The sequence below is a fragment of the Musa acuminata genome, unplaced genomic scaffold, assembly GCF_036884655.1.
Source record: "Musa acuminata AAA Group cultivar baxijiao unplaced genomic scaffold, Cavendish_Baxijiao_AAA HiC_scaffold_1139, whole genome shotgun sequence".
In the NCBI taxonomy this organism is placed as follows: Eukaryota; Viridiplantae; Streptophyta; class Magnoliopsida; order Zingiberales; family Musaceae; genus Musa; species Musa acuminata.
In genome coordinates this window covers 1,386,643-1,407,549 of record NW_027021351.1, presented here as the reverse complement: position 1 = coordinate 1,407,549, position 20,907 = coordinate 1,386,643, and the positions used below count along the sequence as shown (strand labels likewise).

Below are 20,907 nucleotides of genomic sequence, written 5' to 3'. Positions count from 1 at the left end.
GAAGAGCAGCGACGGGCGACGGGTGAGCTGGCCAGAAGCAAGGGTGCGTGGCTGCAGTTGTTGCTTCTTCTTCTTCTTCTTCTTCTTCTCTCTCTCTCTCTCTCTCTCTCTCTTTTTTAAAGGCTGCTGGTCGTCTTCTTCTCGGTGGCTGTCGGGTTCACCTTCTTACAAACGTTTTTTTTTTTATAGCTATGACAATACTACAGCGAGAACGCCGAGGATCGCTGCCCTGCTACCAATTGTTAAAACTCTAAGGTCTTATCGTGGAAGAAAATGAAGAAAAGGAAATGATCGCTTCGAGGGGATCGGCCTCCTTGATCACTTTGAGGGGGTCGGCCTCCTTGATCACTTCGAGGGGATCTACCTCCTAAGGTTTGTCCATAGATTGGAACTCATTGATTGATTCCTTAAAAGAAAGAGTTACATCATTGTTTACAGAGTTCCACCTATGGTCCATCAGAATTTGGACTCTTAATAATAAATAAATATTAAATAAATCTTTATCTGATTTTAACTAAATTAAATCGACTTAATAAATAACTGAACTAAACAGACTCAATAAATATTATTCAAAAACTCAGGAAAAAAAAACCCTAACAATATCCGGATCATCAGAGCCTCCGGGAGATGAATGACTCTCCTTACTGCTAGCTTGTCTCCAAGCCCAACTTGTGAAGGAAGCTGGTTGTGAGCTGACATATATCATTTTCCGTCTTACATATAGCTTGGAGAAGAGGTTGAGACCTCGATATGAAGTTCCGAATTTTCTTAAGCAGAATAAATTGCTCTATTATAAGAGGACATAACCTTTCTCTAGCTGTCGTGATGCTGCTATCTGAAGAGTTCTGAAAGAAATTTCTTTTCCTGCTAAGCGAGGAGAAATTTATTAAGAGAATAATTACCAGGTAGGTAATAGTATGAACACATCTATGGTCATTTTTAAAAAAATATGAACATTATTAAATTATATTGTAAAGAAACATCCAATAAACAACTTGACGTGGAGAAAAGTCAAACTTAAATTTTTGAGTACCCTACTAATCCCATTTTTAATTTTTATATTAAAAACTATCAAACATTAGCTATATTAATTTTTGTTAAATATTTGTCTTTTAGTTTTGATGAAAAAAATTAGATTTATCAATTATTGTCAAGGCTTTAAATCCTACCACATGACAAATTCCGTGTACCACATTAGCTCGCACATTATACATTTTTTATAAAAAAAAATAGTTATATTTTTATTTATTTTAATATTTAGAGTGATCACTGGCAAATATACACTAGGAATCACTTATCATTAGATTGATAGTGATTGGACCATGTAAAAAAACTTATTGCTTTTAGAGTTTTTGTCAAATGACATAAAATCAATAATATTTAGGGAATGATAAATTTTATAATATATTATTTGATTGTTAAAAATTTTTTCCATTGGTTTTAATAATACAATGATAAATACCGCTTTTATTTTGAAATTACAAAAAGCTTGCCAACTTGGTTTCCATGGTTTTTTTTTTTTCATGTTAGATGTGCTCGTCATGTTTTGAATTTATGTTCAAACTTTTATCTCTCCTATTAAGCAAGCTATTTCATTCATGTGAAGTCATCCATAAGTAATGAAAAAAATAAGTCATATTTTATAAATTAAATAATAAAAGGATCAAAAGATTTCCTAAAGATATTTCTACCTAATGGAATTCAATATATAAATTATTTAAAAAATCTTTTGAATATTAAAAATTATTATATATTTTTATTACAAATAATATTATGAAAGTTTGCTTATATTCGCAACATTGGAATGTATGCGAAAGAATTTTAAAACTTTTTAATAATGTAATATATATATTTACTATGCATATTTTTTTAGGTTGTTTGTATTAATATGCTTGGTGAGTTATAAGAATATCAATATGATAATAATTTAAATATGACAATAATTACTATAAAATTTAAAAAATATAATTTTTTTTAATTCTATCGATTTATTTAATAACATATGTTTTTAACTCTCGTATTAGATTAAGTGACTTTAGTAATTATTCAATTATTTAACCACTTATTATGAAAGTTTAGGAGTCAATGATATTGGTCATAAAATTAGAGATATTAAAAAATTAATTATTAACATATATAACTATTATAGTGCTAATTATAGGAGACAACATAGTTCCTTCCAAACTTTTTCGGATCTAGTTATTAGAGATAATAAAATTTGTAAGGGAGAAAAACTATTATTACAAAGATAAAAAAAATCAAATGGATCATCAAGCTCAAACTTAATATGTATCTAGCAACTTAATATGTGACAATAATAGAGTTTCTTGTTGGATATGATATATAATGATATTTTCAATGTTGATGATGAATACTAGTAACCCTAGTGTCGATGATAACTATGGATCGAGACTTCAACTGAATTATAGATAAAAGTAGATTGAACACGACCCTCAAATTAGTTAATTAGACAAAGACAATGAAATAGAACTTAGAGATCATATAGAAGGATAACGATCTCCTATTTAATATATCAATTGAAGAAACGATCGAGACATCTAACATCAAAAGCGATTAAATATTTATAATATTTACATAATTTCATATCAAATATTTTATTATATCATTACATATTTACACTCATACTCAACATAGTTGTACATTCATTATCTTCAAAAAAAAAAAAATTATAAATTATTTTTAAATGAAATAATGAAAAATTATAGGTTCAAACTAGAATAAACCGAAACCAATTCTTGCCAATTCGATTTTGATTCCAAATTTTGAATTGACAATTTTTGAAATCGATGATTCTGAAATGGTGACTAAGGCTTAAAAAATATAACTTATATTTAAATCACATTGCCCTACTTATATTTAAATCATCAAATCTTATATTTGCTGGTTTAGTTTGTGAATCGAAGGAGGATTGACGTCAGCGGGCGCCCGATAAGTGGGCCGGGCGAGGGTGTTCAACCGGGTGCAGCCCAGCCGGCCGCCCTGATTCAAGCATGGTCGAGCCCGAGTCAAGTCAATTTGGATCTTCGTTCCGATTGAACCAGATGAGAACGGCATCCTCAAATGCCCTAAATGCAGCGGTGAAACTGTCTCCCTTCCCTTCTCTTACTGCGACTGCGGCGTTTTCCTTGGCGAAAGGCGGCGGCATCTTCCTCCGTCGAGCTCTCATCGCTGCGGCTTTTTCCTCGGAGAACGGTGGATGCTGCGGCTTCCTCTCCGCCAGCGAACGGTACAGCGTCCGGTATCTCTCTCTAACCCCTCGTTCGCCGTCGCGCAATCCCTTCTCCTTCTCTTCACCCTCTCTTTACATCTTCCCCTTCCCTTTCCTACTCCCTGATAGTTACCCGCTACCCCTCCCAACAAGCAGTCTGCAGCATGTCATGAGCATTTACTTTAAAGAAATAGCATGTCACTGTATGCAAGTTAAATACTGTTGTTAAGATAGACAGCAGGAGAAGTGATGCTTTCGGAGAGAGCAAAGAGGATCGGGGAAGTCTTAGAGACAAAAAAGCATGGAAAAGTTAGAAAAAGAGATAGCAGAGACAATAATCCGGTCACTGTGCAAAGAAAATCATAATCATTTGTCAATAGAATCGTGCACCAGTCTGACTATTCCTCATGTGAAGCATTTTAATTAAAAATATACCTAAGATAATACTAATCTTACTAGGTTTCCCAAAAGAAACTATCTCAACAGCAACTATTTATTTTGATGAAGTATTTGATTCATCAAACCTCTTAGTTTTCTTATTATGTTTACTGCATTGTAGTTTCCTCTTCCAGCACACCAGAACAACACAAAACCCCAAATGATACAAAGGACTCGACTCACCCTAAAGTACAAGTTGAGTAAACAACTAGAATTTGACTCGATTTCCAAACCCCAAAATAGACCCAAAATCTCAATGTATTTGGTTAGGTATAAACTTACACTTTTATGTCAGCATAGTATGTTCTCTGCCAAGTGCTGAAAGCAACTATCTTCGCTACTTGAGGCTTGCTCATACCTCAAAACACACTGGCCTGCTTATATTTGGATTGTCAAATCTTGTATTTGGTGGTCTTGTCAGTGATTGAAGGAGATTTTACTGGTAACAATAGAGAGATATTATAATGCTCTTAATTTAACAACAGATATTTTCTTACACAGAGTTCAAAGATACAAAAGATCCATATGGATGATGATAAATAGTTTGGACATCATGGCTTTTGTTATTATTGTTGTCGTTTGCACTTGTTGGTTTTATTGGCATATTCTCACTGATTTGAACCAAATTCATCATAGGTCCAGAAAGATTATTGAATTTGAGCTACATTGGTTGTATATCTATCTATTTTTTAAATGTCATGAGATTCAAGTTAGATCATCTTAGTTCTATCTAACCTAAACATTGGGTGCTTGGTGCTCGTCTAATCGCTCGAGGCGAGGCCTGAGAGCCTTGTTGTGCACATCACGCAGACCTTTTCACTCATGCGACGCTTAGGCAAGGACCGATTGGGCATTGGGCGGTCTAGTCGCACGCTCGAGTGGTGTTGAACCTTAATTGAACCCCATTTGGGTCCATTAAGACAAGCAATTTGATCCCCACCCTCGTGTGACTCACCTCCCTTGTAATGTTTCTTCCCCTCCTATTGGAGAGCCCTAGGAACCCTCAATTCCTACTCCCTATTGCGTGTAAGTGCAATGTCTAGGTTTAGCATCCCGATCCTTACATTTTAAAAATTTATATTGCCATCCCTATAATTACAAAAGTATAATATCTAAGTTTATTTACTCTAACGTTGTCAGTTTTACCAACGAAAATACAAAAATAAAAGGTTAAAAGGTAATTTAAATATTTCAGTTAGTGGTGGCGGATGACGTCGGTGGTTGTGGACGATGGCGCCACCGAGGGTTGTGGGTGATTGTTGTGGATAAGGAGAGCGATAACGAGAGGTGATAGTCGCTTTGTATCTATATCGACGTCGATGCAGTTGTCGAGCGATGAAAGGACTGTCGATATAAATGTCGAAGGGTGCCTCTCGGCAACTGCGTTGATGTTGACGCTGAGCGGTGCCGCTCAACATTTGTATCAGTAGCCCTCTCGTCGCTCGATACTACATCGACGCAAATGCAGATGCAGAGCGGCCCTCACCTCACGTTACTAGTCTCCTCATCCATAACAATCACCCGTGACACCCAGTTGCGTTGTTGTCTAGCACCACCAACGATGTTCGTCATCACAAACTGGAACGTTAAAATAATATTTTTACCTTTTGTTTTCGTATTTCCGTTAGTAAAACTGACGTCATCATGGTAAATGGATCTAGATGATTCACTTTCGTAATTATAAGGATGCAAATGTAACCTTTTAATGTGTAGGGACAGAGATGCTAAAGGTAGCTAACTACATGGGTTAATCTGTAATGAGTCTCTAATGCATAATATCTGGCCGTGCCTATACATATTGGAATACATGCTATTTTATTTAATCTTTTGATCCTTTATTAATTTCTTGTTGCTTGCCGCATAAGTCGGTTCTCAAATGGTTATGAACATCAAATAATTTTGTAATATGAATCGATACCTATTTGTTGCTTAGACATAATAATATGCATACTTTAGTCATCAGATGGAACCACACATGGGAGCGTAGCTCATGTTTCTTGTCAATTTTTTGCCCTTGGGATAACTTCATCACATGCATGCTGGTTCTGGTGTCTTGCTTTGAACCACAGTAATGAAATGTTGGACCTCTTTTCACACGTATTTACTAATTACACATAGAGAATGCATGCATATATTCAATTTTGAGGCTAAGGGGTGCCATCATTAATGGGATTTGGAGAGGGCACTTTAGTACTAGAAGCTATTAGGAGCTGTCTATGTATCTTCATGCTCTGCTCATTACATCGAAGCTCTTAGTTCTTTTTTGTTGCGCATGGCTGTGGATTTCTTCATCCATAGATGTGATTTTATATTTTGCTGTGCTTATATTTTAATTTCCATTTTTTCTCATTTTCATTTCTTTGCAATGGGATGGTAGATATGTGCCTTGGCAGTCATAATAAACTGTGTTTTCATTTTTACATTGTTGAAACATTAGTCATTTTGGTATTCAAAATAATTTTATCTGACATTTCAAATTCCCTATGACATCAATTATCTTCTTTTGTTCTTGAACATTGGTACAGTTGTTGTAGTAGAAATACAGATCTGAGTAAAACTTGAACAAAACAAAATTAGGCAAGGCATTTCTAGGAAACTATCTTCAAGATAGATAATTTTCCCACTACAATGCAGATGGCTTCACAGAAATTCTATCTTTAAGGATACAATGCCTATTACCTGAAATAATCAAGATTGCACTTCTTGATTACTTGAAGAATAAAAAATCAACTAGAAAATAAAGAGAAAGACATAATTCAGTACTTTGTTTGCACTAGAATTTTCTTATTGCTTTACTCTTCAATATAGCGGAGTTTATTTAGACATTGAAAGGATGCTAAAACATCCTTTCAGTTATCCTAAAGAGTTATGACTTTTTGAACCATTACAGCACATTAAATGAGTTTTTAAACTGCAAGTAGTTTCCATAACTGTTCCCGACATTTCTTTCCCATTTGTTTTTAGTAAATCCTTATACATAACAATCCCTGACTAATTTACATATGAGAAAAATATAAATCTTAAAATTACAAATCGAAATCTGTAATAGGCATAAGTGTAAAATCTGGGATGTATATAGTGTATATCCATAAGTGGACTACCCTTAAACTTTGGACTAAATATAAGGAACCATATTCACAAAATATACGAGTTTTGAATTCTAAATTTGGCAAACCTTTTTTGGACTTTGCACTGAATCCTGACTTACCCAGTACTTGTAGGATCTTACTGGTATGATCCGTAAGAAGCAGCCTCTTACTTCTCTATTGGCAAAGTTAGACTTATTAAGAGTGTCGACAATCATTGTAACTTGTACTGGAGGTCATAAAAAATAATCTTGACTAATATTTATCTAAATTTGCTTAACTTGATCGTAATCTAGATACTGTGGTCAAACATGGTGCTCAGTATTCTAAATTTTGTTATATTACGACATTTCCAATGAGTGTATTTAGTGGCAAGTGACAATTAATTTCCAGCTCTCGGATATTAGTTGGTTTAGAACTTACCTAATAATGTAAATTTTATCATTCTCAAATGTTCAATGATGCAAAAATGCATGCATATCATGTATGCGCATTTACTTTAAAGAAATAAGAAGTTGCAGAATGCAAGTTAAACACTGTTGTTAAGCTAGACAGCAAAAGTGCTGCTTTTAGATAGAGCAAAGAGAACTGGGGAAGTCTTAAAAAAATAAAACGCATGGAAAAGATAGAACAAGAGATAGCAGAGGCAATAATTGGGTCACTGGCCAAAGAAAACTATAATTATTTGTGCACTAGTCTGACTATTCCTCATGTGAAGCATTATAATTCAAAATATATCTAAGTAGTACTAATCTGACCAGGTTTCCCAATAGAAGCTCTCTCAACAGCAACTGCTTATTTTGATGAAGTGTTTGGTTCATCAAACCTCTTAGTTTTCTTATAATGTCTACTGCATTGTCTTTACAGCCCACACCGGAAAATTTCAACACAAAACCCGAAATGATCCAAAGGACCTGACTCACACGAAGGTACAAGTTGAGTAAACAACTAGAATTTGATGTGATCTCCAAACCCCAAAATAGACCCAAAATCTCAATGCATTTGGTTAGGTATAACCTTACACCTTTATGTCAACATAGCGTGTTCTCTGCTGTAGTGCTGAAAGCAACTATCTTCACTACTTGAGGCTTGTTCGTGCCTCAAAACACAGAGGCCTGCTTACATTTGAATTGTCAAATCTTGTATTTGCTGGTTTAGTTGGTGATTTGAAGCGGACTTTACTGGTAACAATAGAAAGAGATTTGAATGCTCTTAATTTAACTACAGATATTTTCTTACACAGAGTTCAATGATGCAAAAGATCCATATGGCTGATCGTGAATAGTTTGGACATCATGGCTTTTGTTATTATTGTGGTTGTTTGCACTTGCTGGTTTTATTGGCAACTCACTGATCTAGGCTTTTTTTCTTCATTAATGATATGTAGCTGAGGCTACATATAATGTTTTTACTGTAGTTGAAGTTGTTTACATGAGCATCTTTCTCATAAATTAAGTTCCTTTATCAGCATAGAGCCAAATAAACTGTAGCATTTCTTGATTGAGGCAGTTTTGTTATCTCTTTATTCATTTTTCAGAAAATTTATTGCCTTTCTCTGGTCTTCCAGCTATGTTGTTTTCTTTTGTCAAGTTGCACATCTTCATCAGCAATGCTTTTTTAGCATGTTGAACCTCACAAATTACTGTTATTGATTAATTAAACAGTGTCTTTTCTACTTACCGGTTTTGCTAGACTTATAACTAGATCATCTCTTGGCATTCTTGATGAAATGGATCAATTACTCTGGAAGTGCTGATTTGAAATGTTTCAGGTTTTAGTTGTAGGACATTAGTGAATCTAGATCATCTCTTGGGCATTCTTGATTAAATGGATCAATTACTCTGGAAGTGCTGATTTGAAATGTTCCAGGTTTTAGTTGTAGGACATCAGTGAATCTGATGTTAGAGAAAACATTATTCATCTTCCAGTTATTCTGAATTCGGTGGTACCCTTTGCAAGTCATTGATGTTCAACCTATTAGTATAAACATGAGTATACTCTAATGCAGCATATTTGATGAAAATACATTTGATATGGTTTTTCAATTGCTACTGGGATATTGGACGCTTGGTAGTGTCTAAACCCACCAACTACAATAAAAAAATAAATGGAATTTAGTGCCAGTGCGCAGGTGTTATTTGAAGCCATTATTTCAGTGGTGAAGAATTGCTTGGATGTGAGCATGAGAATGAGTAACTAATCATAGGTACTCTTTATTAACTCGCAAACACCAGTTAGAGACTTATCTCTGAAAGAAATGGCTGATTGGAACTGAATGCATGTGGATTAACATGAGTGGTAGAGGAATGTTGTCTGAGACAGATGATTAGTTGAAAGTTTTCACCATCCTTGATTTGAGGCAGAGGAGGAATTTGGATTGGAGAGGGCAGAAATAAGACTACTTTTCTTGTATTTTTCTGCAAACAGTACGTGATACTGCCTCAAACGACAATGTTTTTGGTGCAGAAGAGGCTCTTTTGCCTTCTCTCATGTAACAAGTCCACCATCCATCTTTCCTCGTATCAACTCTGCAGTCTGTTTAGCTTTTCCACTGCCGAAGACCACAGTTCAAATCATAGATCCAAATTTATGTTGGTCGACCCCCTTCAGTCATGTGAACTTTCCTCAAAAGAGGCTGCGAAAATGGCCAAGGATCGCATCTGTGAAAAAAAACTTCCAAGTTCAAGTCCTTCCATTGAGTTCTTTAAGCAGAGCGGTTGGAGTGATGCACAAGTCATGAAGCTTACCCGGAGGCGACCCAAGTTGATATTTGCTAGCGCAGAGACTGTCCTGAAGCCCAGGATGAGATCTTTGCAGGACATGGGATTTTCTGACACTGAAATATTTCAGCTGGTTTCATCATGTCCGTCTCTGCTCAGTTTCCGTGATATCCAACCAAGGATCAACTTCTGGAGGTCACTTCTTGGTTCTAATGAGAGGTTTCTGAAAGCCTGCAAGAGGAACATGTTTATGCTTACTTCTAGCTTGGCTCGGAATATAGAACCCAGTATATCTCTCTTGAGGGAACATGGCATCAGTGAAGAGCGCATCTCACATATGGTGGTGACAATGCAGGGCTATTTTGGTAGAATAGACAAATAAATTAAAGGAAGCTATCAAATATATTGAGGAATTGGGTGTCCCACGTGATTCTAGAGTATACACTTATGCACTTAATGTGGTCATTAATGTGAGCAGGTCCAAGTTTGATGCTAAGTCGGTAACTCTGATGAGCTTTGGGTGGTCCCAGCCTGACATCAATGCTTTATTCAGGAAGTGCCCATCCATTTGGTCATTCTCAAAGAAGAACATATCTGACAAGATGACATTCCTGATGAAGGAAGCTGGTTGTGAGCTGACATGTATCAGTAGCCATCCCATACTTCTTAAGTTTAGCTTGGAGAAGAGGTTGAGACCTCGATATGAAGTTCTTAATTTTCTTGATCAGAATAAATTGCTGGATAGAGAACATAACCTGCCATCTGTCATGATGGCAACCGAAGAGAAGTTCAGAAAGAAATTCCTTTTCCTGCTCCGTAAGGAGAAATTTATTGCTCAATATGATTCCTATGTTGTTGCTGTGCATGGAAAGCACCATGTTGCGGAAAACTAGGATTGCTAGTGTAAACCTACAACATTTGTGACAATTTAAATTCTGCAAGAGTTTATTAGAGTAGAACTTCCATGTTGATTTTGGGATTTTTCTTCTACTTATTTTTCTCTACAACAAAAAGAATACTGATTCTTATATATATATATATATATATATATATATATATATATATATATATATATATATTTTATTTTTTTTATTTTTATTTTTGTTGATATGTATATACAAAGCGATTTTAATACTTTTAATTTGACTACATATGTTATACTTTTAATTTGAGTACATATGTTTTCTTATATAGAGTCAAGTGATGCATAGCTCACGAATAGTGACTAGTTTCATTAACAAATTCTTGATCTATATTATGCATCTTAATTAAAAGATTTTTTTTTTTCACCAATGATGTGTATAGCTAAAGCTACATAAAAGTGTTTGGTTCATCAAATCTCTTAGTTTTCTTATCTTGTCTACCTTTCTACAATTTCCTTTTCAAACATATCACAAAATTTCAATAATCAACGAAACCCCAAATGATCCAAATATGCTGAACAACTATAACATAACTTATTTCCAAACCCGAAAATAGACCCAATATCTAAATGCATTTAGTTAGGTATAACTAGTTCTTATCTAAGTTCGATTCGAATCATAACTAAATCAAATCGACAATCTATTAATTTACAAATTGAATCCGAATTGACCATGGACAATTGATTTTAGTTCTTGGATTTGAAAATTTAAAAATATTGATCCCGAAATCTACGATTGGTTCGAATCGTTAATTTGATTATTTTTATATAAAAAAAACCTCGATCAAATAGGATGTTGATGGACTGTTGGTCTCAAATGATAAAATAGTTATATTTCTATTTATTTTAATATTTAGAGTGATCACTAACAAATATACATAGGAATCACTTATCATTAGATCGATAGAGATTGGACCATGTAAAAAAAATTATTACTTTTAGAGTTTTTGTCAAATGACATAAAATCAATAATATTTATGGAATGATAAATTTTATAATATATTATCTGATTCTTAAAATTTTTTTCCATTGGTTTTAATAAAACAATGATAAATACCGCTTTTATTTTGAAATTACAAAAAGCTTGCCAACTTGCTTCCCATGGTTTTGTTTTTTCATGTTAGATGTGCTCGTCATGTTTTGAATTTATGTTCAAACTTTTATCTCTCCTATAAAGCAAGCTATTTCATTCATGTGAAGTCATCCATAAGTAATGAAAAAACTAAGTCATATTTTATAAATTAAATAATAAAAGGATCAAAAGATTTCCTAAAAATATTTCTACCTAATGGAATTCAATATATAAATTATTTAAAAAATCTTTTGAATATTAAAAATTATTATATATTTTTATTACAAATAATATTATGAAAGTTTTCTTATATTTGAAACATCGGAATGTATGTGAAAGAATTTTAAAACTTTTTAATCATGTAATATATACATTTACTATGCATATTATTTTTGGTTGTTTGTATTATTATGCTTGGTGAATTATAAGAATATCAATATGATAATAATTTAAATATGACAATAATAACTATAAAATTAAAAAAAAATATAAATTATTTTTTAATTCTATCGATTTATTTAATTACATATGTTTTTAGCTCTGGTACTAGATTAAGTGACTTTAGTAATTATTCAATTATTTAACCACTTATTATGAAAGTTTAGGAGTCAATAATATTGGTCATAAAATTAGAGATATTAAAAAATTAATTATTAACTTATATAACTATTATAGTGCTAATTATAGTAGACAACATAGTTCCTTCCAAACTTTTTTGGATCTAGTTATTAGAGATAATAAAATTTGTAAGGGAGAAAAACTATTATTACAAAGATAAAAAAAATCAAATGGATCATCAAGCTCAAACTTAATATATATCTAACAATTTCTTTTCAGTTTGGTGACAATATTATAGGTATAGAGTTTCTTATTCTAGAATGATGTATATGATATATAATGACATTTTCAATGTTGATGACGAATACTAGTAACCCTAGTGTTGATGATAACTATGGATCGAGACTTCAACTGAATTCTAGATAAAAGTAGATTGAACACGACCCTCCAATTAGTTAATTAGACAAAGACGATGAAATAGAACTTAGAGATCATCTAGAAGGATAACGATCTCCTATTTAATATATCAATTGAAGAAACGATCGAGACATCTAACATCAGAAGCGATTAAATATTTATAATTTTTACATAATTTTATATCAAATATTTTATTATATCATTACATATTTACACTTATACTCAACATAGTTGTACATTCTTTATCTTCAAAAATTAAAAAAAATTTAATTATAAATTATTTTTAAATGAAAATAATGAAAAATTATAGGTTCAAACTAAAATAAACCGAAACCAATTCTTGCCAATTCGATTTTGATTCCAAATTTTGAATTGACAATTTTTGAAATCGATGATTCTGAAATGGTGACTAAGGCTTAAAAAATATAACTTATATTTAAATCACATTGCCCTACTTATATTTAAATCATCACATCTTATATTTGCTGGTTTAGTTTGTGAATCGAAGGAGAATTGACGTCAGCGGGCGCCCGATAAGTGGGCCGGGCGAGCGTGTTCATCCGGGTGAAGCCCAGCCGGCCGCCTGATTCAGGCAGGGTCGAGCCGGAGTCAAGTCAATTTGGATCTTCGTTTCGATTGAACCAGATGAGAACGGCGTCCTCAAATGCCCTAAATGCAGCGGTGAAACTGCCTCCCTTCTCTTACTGCGACTGCGGCGTTTTCCTTGGCGAAAGGCGGCGGCATCTTCCTCCGTCGAGCTCTCATCGCTGCGGCTTTTTCCTCGGAGAACGGTGGCTGCTGCGGCTTCCTCTCCGCCAGCGAACGGTACAGCGTCCGGTATCTCTCTCTTACTCCTCCTTCGCCGTCGCACAATCCCTTCTCCTTCTCTTCACCCTCTCTTTACATCTTCCCCTTCCCTTTCCTACTCCCTGATAGTTACCCGCTACCCCTCCCAACAAGCAGTCTGCAGCATGTCATGAGCATTTACTTTAAAGAAATAGCATGTCACTGTATGCAAGTTAAATACTGTTGTTAAGATAGACAGCAGGAGAAGTGATGCTTTCGGAGAGAGCAAAGAGGATCGGGGAAGTCTTAGAGACAAAAAAGCATGGAAAAGTTAGAAAAAGAGATAGCAGAGACAATAATCCGGTCACTGTGCAAAGAAAATCATAATCATTTGTCAATAGAATCGTGCACCAGTCTGACTATTCCTCATGTGAAGCATTTTAATTAAAAATATACCTAAGATAATACTAATCTTACTAGGTTTCCCAAAAGAAACTATCTCAACAGCAACTATTTATTTTGATGAAGTGTTTGATTCATCAAACCTCTTAGTTTTCTTATTATGTTTACTGCATTGTAGTTTCCTCTTCCAGCACACCAGAACAACACAAAACCCCAAATGATACAAAGGACTCGACTCACCCTAAAGTACAAGTTGAGTAAACAACTAGAATTTGACTCGATTTCCAAACCCCAAAATAGACCCAAAATCTCAATGTATTTGGTTAGGTATAAACTTACACTTTTATGTCAGCATAGTATGTTCTCTGCCAAGTGCTGAAAGCAACTATCTTCGCTACTTGAGGCTTGCTCATACCTCAAAACACACTGGCCTGCTTATATTTGGATTGTCAAATCTTGTATTTGGTGGTCTTGTCAGTGATTGAAGGAGATTTTACTGGTAACAATAGAGAGATATTATAATGCTCTTAATTTAACAACAGATATTTTCTTACACAGAGTTCAAAGATACAAAAGATCCATATGGATGATGATAAATAGTTTGGACATCATGGCTTTTGTTATTATTGTTGTCGTTTGCACTTGTTGGTTTTATTGGCATATTCTCACTGATTTGAACCAAATTCATCATAGGTCCAGAAAGATTATTGAATTTGAGCTACATTGGTTGTATATCTATCTATTTTTTAAATGTCATGAGATTCAAGTTAGATCATCTTAGTTCTATCTAACCTAAACATTGGGTGCTTGGTGCTCGTCTAATCGCTCGAGGCGAGGCCTGAGAGCCTTGTTGTGCACATCACGCAGACCTTTTCACTCATGCGACGCTTAGGCAAGGACCGATTGGGCATTGGGCGGTCTAGTCGCACGCTCGAGTGGTGTTGAACCTTAATTGAACCCCATTTGGGTCCATTAAGACAAGCAATTTGATCCCCACCCTCGTGTGACTCACCTCCCTTGTAATGTTTCTTCCCCTCCTATTGGAGAGCCCTAGGAACCCTCAATTCCTACTCCCTATTGCGTGTAAGTGCAATGTCTAGGTTTAGCATCCCGATCCTTACATTTTAAAAATTTATATTGCCATCCCTATAATTACAAAAGTATAATATCTAAGTTTATTTACTCTAACGTTGTCAGTTTTACCAACGAAAATACAAAAATAAAAGGTTAAAAGGTAATTTAAATATTTCAGTTAGTGGTGGCGGATGACGTCGGTGGTTGTGGACGATGGCGCCACCGAGGGTTGTGGGTGATTGTTGTGGATAAGGAGAGCGATCACGAGAGGTGATAGTCGCTTTGTATCTATATCGACGTCGATGCAGTTGTCGAGCGATGAAAGGACTGTCGATATAAATGTCGAAGGGTGCCTCTCGGCAACTGCGTTGATGTTGACGCTGAGCGGTGCCGCTCAACATTTGTATCAGTAGCCCTCTCGTCGCTCGATACTACATCGACGCAAATGCAGATGCAGAGCGGCCCTCACCTCACGTTACTAGTCTCCTCATCCATAACAATCACCCGTGACACCCAGTTGCGTTGTTGTCTAGCACCACCAACGATGTTCGTCATCACAAACTGGAACGTTAAAATAATATTTTTACCTTTTGTTTTCGTATTTCCGTTAGTAAAACTGACGTCATCATGGTAAATGGATCTAGATGATTCACTTTCGTAATTATAAGGATGCAAATGTAACCTTTTAATGTGTAGGGACAGAGATGCTAAAGGTAGCTAACTACATGGGTTAATCTGTAATGAGTCTCTAATGCATAATATCTGGCCGTGCCTATACATATTGGAATACATGCTATTTTATTTAATCTTTTGATCCTTTATTAATTTCTTGTTGCTTGCCGCATAAGTCGGTTCTCAAATGGTTATGAACATCAAATAATTTTGTAATATGAATCGATACCTATTTGTTGCTTAGACATAATAATATGCATACTTTAGTCATCAGATGGAACCACACATGGGAGCGTAGCTCATGTTTCTTGTCAATTTTTTGCCCTTGGGATAACTTCATCACATGCATGCTGGTTCTGGTGTCTTGCTTTGAACCACAGTAATGAAATGTTGGACCTCTTTTCACACGTATTTACTAATTACACATAGAGAATGCATGTATATATTCAATTTTGAGGCTAAGGGGTGCCATCATTAATGGGATTTGGAGAGGGCACTTTAGTACTAGAAGCTATTAGGAGCTGTCTATGTATCTTCATGCTCTGCTCATTACATCGAAGCTCTTAGTTCTTTTTTGTTGCGCATGGCTGTGGATTTCTTCATCCATAGATGTGATTTTATATTTTGCTGTGCTTATATTTTAATTTCCATTTTTTCTCATTTTCATTTCTTTGCAATGGGATGGTAGATATGTGCCTTGGCAGTCATAATAAACTGTGTTTTCATTTTTACATTGTTGAAACATTAGTCATTTTGGTATTCAAAATAATTTTATCTGACATTTCAAATTCCCTATGACATCAATTATCTTCTTTTGTTCTTGAACATTGGTACAGTTGTTGTAGTAGAAATACAGATCTGAGTAAAACTTGAACAAAACAAAATTAGGCAAGGCATTTCTAGGAAACTATCTTCAAGATAGATAATTTTCCCACTACAATGCAGATGGCTTCACAGAAATTCTATCTTTAAGGATACAATGCCTATTACCTGAAATAATCAAGATTGCACTTCTTGATTACTTGAAGAATAAAAAATCAACTAGAAAATAAAGAGAAAGACATAATTCAGTACTTTGTTTGCACTAGAATTTTCTTATTGCTTTACTCTTCAATATAGCGGAGTTTATTTAGACATTGAAAGGATGCTAAAACATCCTTTCAGTTATCCTAAAGAGTTATGACTTTTTGAACCATTACAGCACATTAAATGAGTTTTTAAACTGCAAGTAGTTTCCATAACTGTTCCCGACATTTCTTTCCCATTTGTTTTTAGTAAATCCTTATACATAACAATCCCTGACTAATTTACATATGAGAAAAATATAAATCTTAAAATTACAAATCGAAATCTGTAATAGGCATAAGTGTAAAATCTGGGATGTATATAGTGTATATCCATAAGTGGACTACCCTTAAACTTTGGACTAAATATAGGGAACCATATTCACAAAATATACGAGTTTTGAATTCTAAATTTGGCAAACCTTTTTTGGACTTTGCACTGAATCCTGAATTACCCAGTACTTGTAGGATCTTACTGGTATGATCCGTAAGAAGCAGCCTCTTACTTCTCAATTGGCAAAGTTAGACTTATTAAGAGTGTCCACAATCATAGTAACTTGTACTGGAGGTCATAAAAAATAATCTTGACTAATATTTATCTAAATTTGCTTAACTTGATCGTAGTCTAGATACTGTGGTCAAACATGGTGCTCAGTATTCTAAATTTTGTTATATTATGACATTTCCAATGAGTGTATTTAGTGGCAAGTGACAATTAATTTCCAGCTCTCGGATATTAGTTGGTTTAGAACTTACCTAATAATGTAAATTTTATCAATCTCAAATGTTCAATGATGCAAAAATGCATGCATATCATGTATGCGCATTTACTTTAAAGAAATAAGAAGTTGCAGAATGCAAGTTAAATACTGTTGTTAAGCTAGACAGCAAAAGTGCTACTTTTAGATAGAGCAAAGAGAACTGGGGAAGTCTTAAAAAAATAAAACGCATGGAAAAGATAGAACAAGAGATAGCAGAGGCAATAATTGGGTCACTGGCCAAAGAAAACTATAATTATTTGTGCACTAGTCTGACTATTCCTCATGTGAAGCATTATAATTCAAAATATATCTAAGTAGTACTAATCTGACCAGGTTTCCCAAAAGAAGCTCTCTCAACAGCAACTGCTTATTTTGATGAAGTGTTTGGTTCATCAAACCTCTTAGTTTTCTTATAATGTCTACTGCATTGTCTTTACAGCCCACACCGGAAAATTTCAACACAAAACCCGAAATGATCCAAAGGACCTGACTCACACTAAGGTACAAGTTGAGTAAACAACTAGAATTTGATGTGATCTCCAAACCCCAAAATAGACCCAAAATCTCAATGTATTTGGTTAGGTATAACCTTACACCTTTATGCCAACATAGCGTGTTCTCTGCTGTTGTGCTGAAAGCAACTATCTTCACTACTTGAGGCTTGTTCGTGCCTCAAAACACAGAGGCCTGCTTACATTTGAATTGTCAAATCTTGTATTTGCTGGTTTAGTTGGTGATTTGAAGTGGACTTTACTGGTAACAATAGAAAGAGATTTGAATGCTCTTAATTTAACTACAGATATTTTCTTACACAGAGTTCAATTATGCAAAAGATCCATATGGCTGATCGTGAATAGTTTGGACATCATGGCTTTTGTTATTATTGTGGTTGTTTGCATTTGCTGGTTTTATTGGCAACTCACTGATCTAGGCTTTTTTTCTTCATTAATGATATGTAGCTGAGGCTACATATAATGTTTTTACTGTAGTTGAAGTTGTTTACATGAGCATCTTTCTCATAAATTAAGTTCCTTTATCAGCATAGAGCCAAATAAACTGTAGCATTTCTTGATTGAGGCAGTTTTGTTATCTCTTTATTCATTTTTCAGAAAATTTATTGCCTTTCTCTGGTCTTCCAGCTATGTTGTTTTCTTTTGTCAAGTTGCACATCTTCATCAGCAATGCCTTTTTTAGCAAGTTGAACCTCCCAAATTACTGTTATTGATTAATTAAACAGTGTCTTTTCTACTTACCGGTTTTGCTAGACTTATAACTAGATCATCTCTTGGCATTCTTGATGGAATGGATCAATTACTCTGGAAGTGCTGATTTGAAATGTTTCAGGTTTCAGTTGTAGGACATTAGTGAATCTAGATCATCTCTTGGGCAATCTTGATTAAATGGATCAGTTACGATGGAAGTGCTGATTTGAAATGTTCCAGGTTTTAGTTGTAGGACATTAGTGACTCTGATGTTAGAGAAAACATTATTCAACTTCCGGTTATTCTGAATTCTGTGGTACCCTTTTCAAGTCATTGATGTTCAACCTATTAGTATAAACATGAGTATACTCTTATGCAGAATATTTGATGGAAATACATTTGATATGGTTTTTCAATTGCTACTGGGATATAGGACGCTTGGTAGTGTCTAAACCCACCAACTACAATAAAAAAATAAATGGAATTTAGTGTCAGTGTGCAGGTGTTATTTGAAGCCATTATTTCAGTGGTGGAGAATTGCTTGGATGTGAGCATGAGAATGAGTAACTAATCATAGGTACTCTTTATCAACTCGCAAACACCAGTTAGAGACTTATCTATGAAAGAAATGGCTGATTGGAATTGAATGCATGTGGATTAACATGAGTGGTAGAGGAATGTTGTCTGAGACAGATGATTAGTTGAAAGTTTTCACCATCCTTGATTTGAGGCAGAGGAGGAATTTGGATTGGACAGGGCAGAAATAAGACTTACTTTTCTTGTATTTTTCTGCAAACAGTACGTGATACTGCCTCAAAAGACAATGTTTTTGGTGCAGAAGAGGCTCTTTTGCCTTCTTTCATGTAACAAGTCCACCATCCATCTTTCCTCATATCAACTCGGCAGTCTGTTTAGCTTTTCCACTGCCGAAGACCACAGTTCAAATCATATATCCAAATTTATGTTGGTCGACCCGCTTCAGTCATGTGAACTTTCCTCAAAAGAGGCTGCGAAAATGGCCAAGGATCGCATCTGTGAAAAAAAACTTCCAAGTTCAAGTCCTTCCATTGAGTTCTTTAAGCAGAGCGGTTGGAGTGATGCACAAGTCATGAAGCTTACCCGGAGGCAACCCAAGTTGATATTTGCTAACGTAGAGACTGTCCTGAAGCCCAGGATGAGATCTTTGCAGGACATGGGATTTTCTGACACTGAAATATTTCAGCTGGTTTCATCATGTCCGACTCTGCTCTGTTTCCGTGATATCCAACCAAGGATCAACTTCTGGAGGTCACTTCTTGGTTCTAATCAGAGGTTTCTGAAAGCCTGCAAGAGGAACTTGTTTATTCTTACTTCTAGCTTGGCTCGGAATATAGAACCCAGTATATCTCTCTTGAGGGAACATGGCATCAGTGACGAGCGCATCGCGCATATGGTGGTGACAATGCCGGGCAATTTTGGTAGAATAGACAAATTAAAGGAAGTTATCAAATATATTGAGGAATTGGGTGTCTCACGTGATTCTGGCGTATACACTTATGCACTTCATGTGGTCGTTAATGTGAGCAGGTCCAAGTTTGATGCTATGTCGGTAACTCTGATGAGCTTTGGGTGGTCCCAGCCTGACATCAATGCTTTATTCAGGAAGTGCCCAAAAATTTGGACACTCTCAAAGAAGAGCATATGTGACAAGATGACATTCCTGACGAAGGAAGCTGGTTGTGAGCTGACATCTATCAGTCGCTATCCCATGCTTCTGAAGTATAGCTTGGAGAAGAGGTTGAGACCTCGATATGAAGTTCTGAATTTTCTTAATCAGAATAAATTGCTGGATAGAGAACATAACCTGCCATCTGTCATGACGCCAAAGGAAGAGAAGTTCAGAAATAAATTTCTTTTCCTGCTCCGCAAGGAGAAATTTATTGCTCAATATGATTCCTATGTTGTTGCTGTGCAGCGAAAGCACCATGTTGTTGCCGAAAACTTGGATTGCTAGTGTAAACCTATAACATTTGTGACAATTTAAATTCTCCAAGAGTTTATTAGAGTAGAACTTCCATGTTGATTTTGGGATTTTTCTTCTATTTATTTTTTCTACTACAAAAAGAATACTGATATGTCTAAGAAATTAGAGTTTGAGGGTGATAAAGGATCTTTTGGTCGATCGATCATTGATGGGACCTGACCTGTATGTTCTTGAATGACTATCCTTATCACATAACCTCAAACAATCTATTTAAAAATTAAATAAAAGAAAATAAGTTAGTATTTCCTTATTTTGTGTATTGCTTTATTATAATATCCTGTTCAACCACATTAGAAAATTTCAACAATCATCAAAATATTAAATGATCCAAAGGTGTTGAATAAAACTATAACGTGACTTATTTCCAAACTCAGAAATAAATCTAAAATCTTAATGCATTTGGTTAAGTATAACCTTGAACACACCATTATTTATTACAGTACTGTAAGCCATTATCTTGATACCTTGAGGTTTATTTGTA

The 20,907-nt window shown here is 34.8% G+C and overlaps 1 protein-coding gene across 11 annotated transcripts; it reads left to right on the top strand.

Annotated features, from left to right (window-relative positions):
- The first annotated feature begins 3,076 nt into the window (after positions 1 to 3,076).
- On the top strand, positions 3,077 to 20,465 carry LOC135671442 (transcription termination factor MTERF5, chloroplastic-like). Of its 11 annotated transcripts, none has more exons than XR_010512748.1 (2): positions 3,077 to 3,259; positions 8,878 to 10,444. XR_010512748.1 is itself a non-coding variant. In XM_065179567.1 (2 exons), the coding sequence occupies exon 2, from the start codon at positions 19,227 to 19,229 to the stop codon at positions 20,394 to 20,396; it is 1,170 nt and encodes a 389-aa protein (XP_065035639.1). In that variant the 5' UTR covers positions 3,099 to 3,259; positions 18,899 to 19,226; the 3' UTR covers positions 20,397 to 20,465. The 11 variants fall into 11 exon arrangements, 9 of the variants coding, with proteins under 9 accessions (XP_065035639.1, XP_065035637.1, XP_065035640.1 ...); XR_010512749.1 differs by having other exon boundaries at positions 8,872 to 10,444; XM_065179567.1 differs by lacking the exon at positions 8,878 to 10,444 and adding an exon at positions 18,899 to 20,465 and having other exon boundaries at positions 3,099 to 3,259.
- Positions 20,466 to 20,907: the final 442 nt, after the last annotated feature.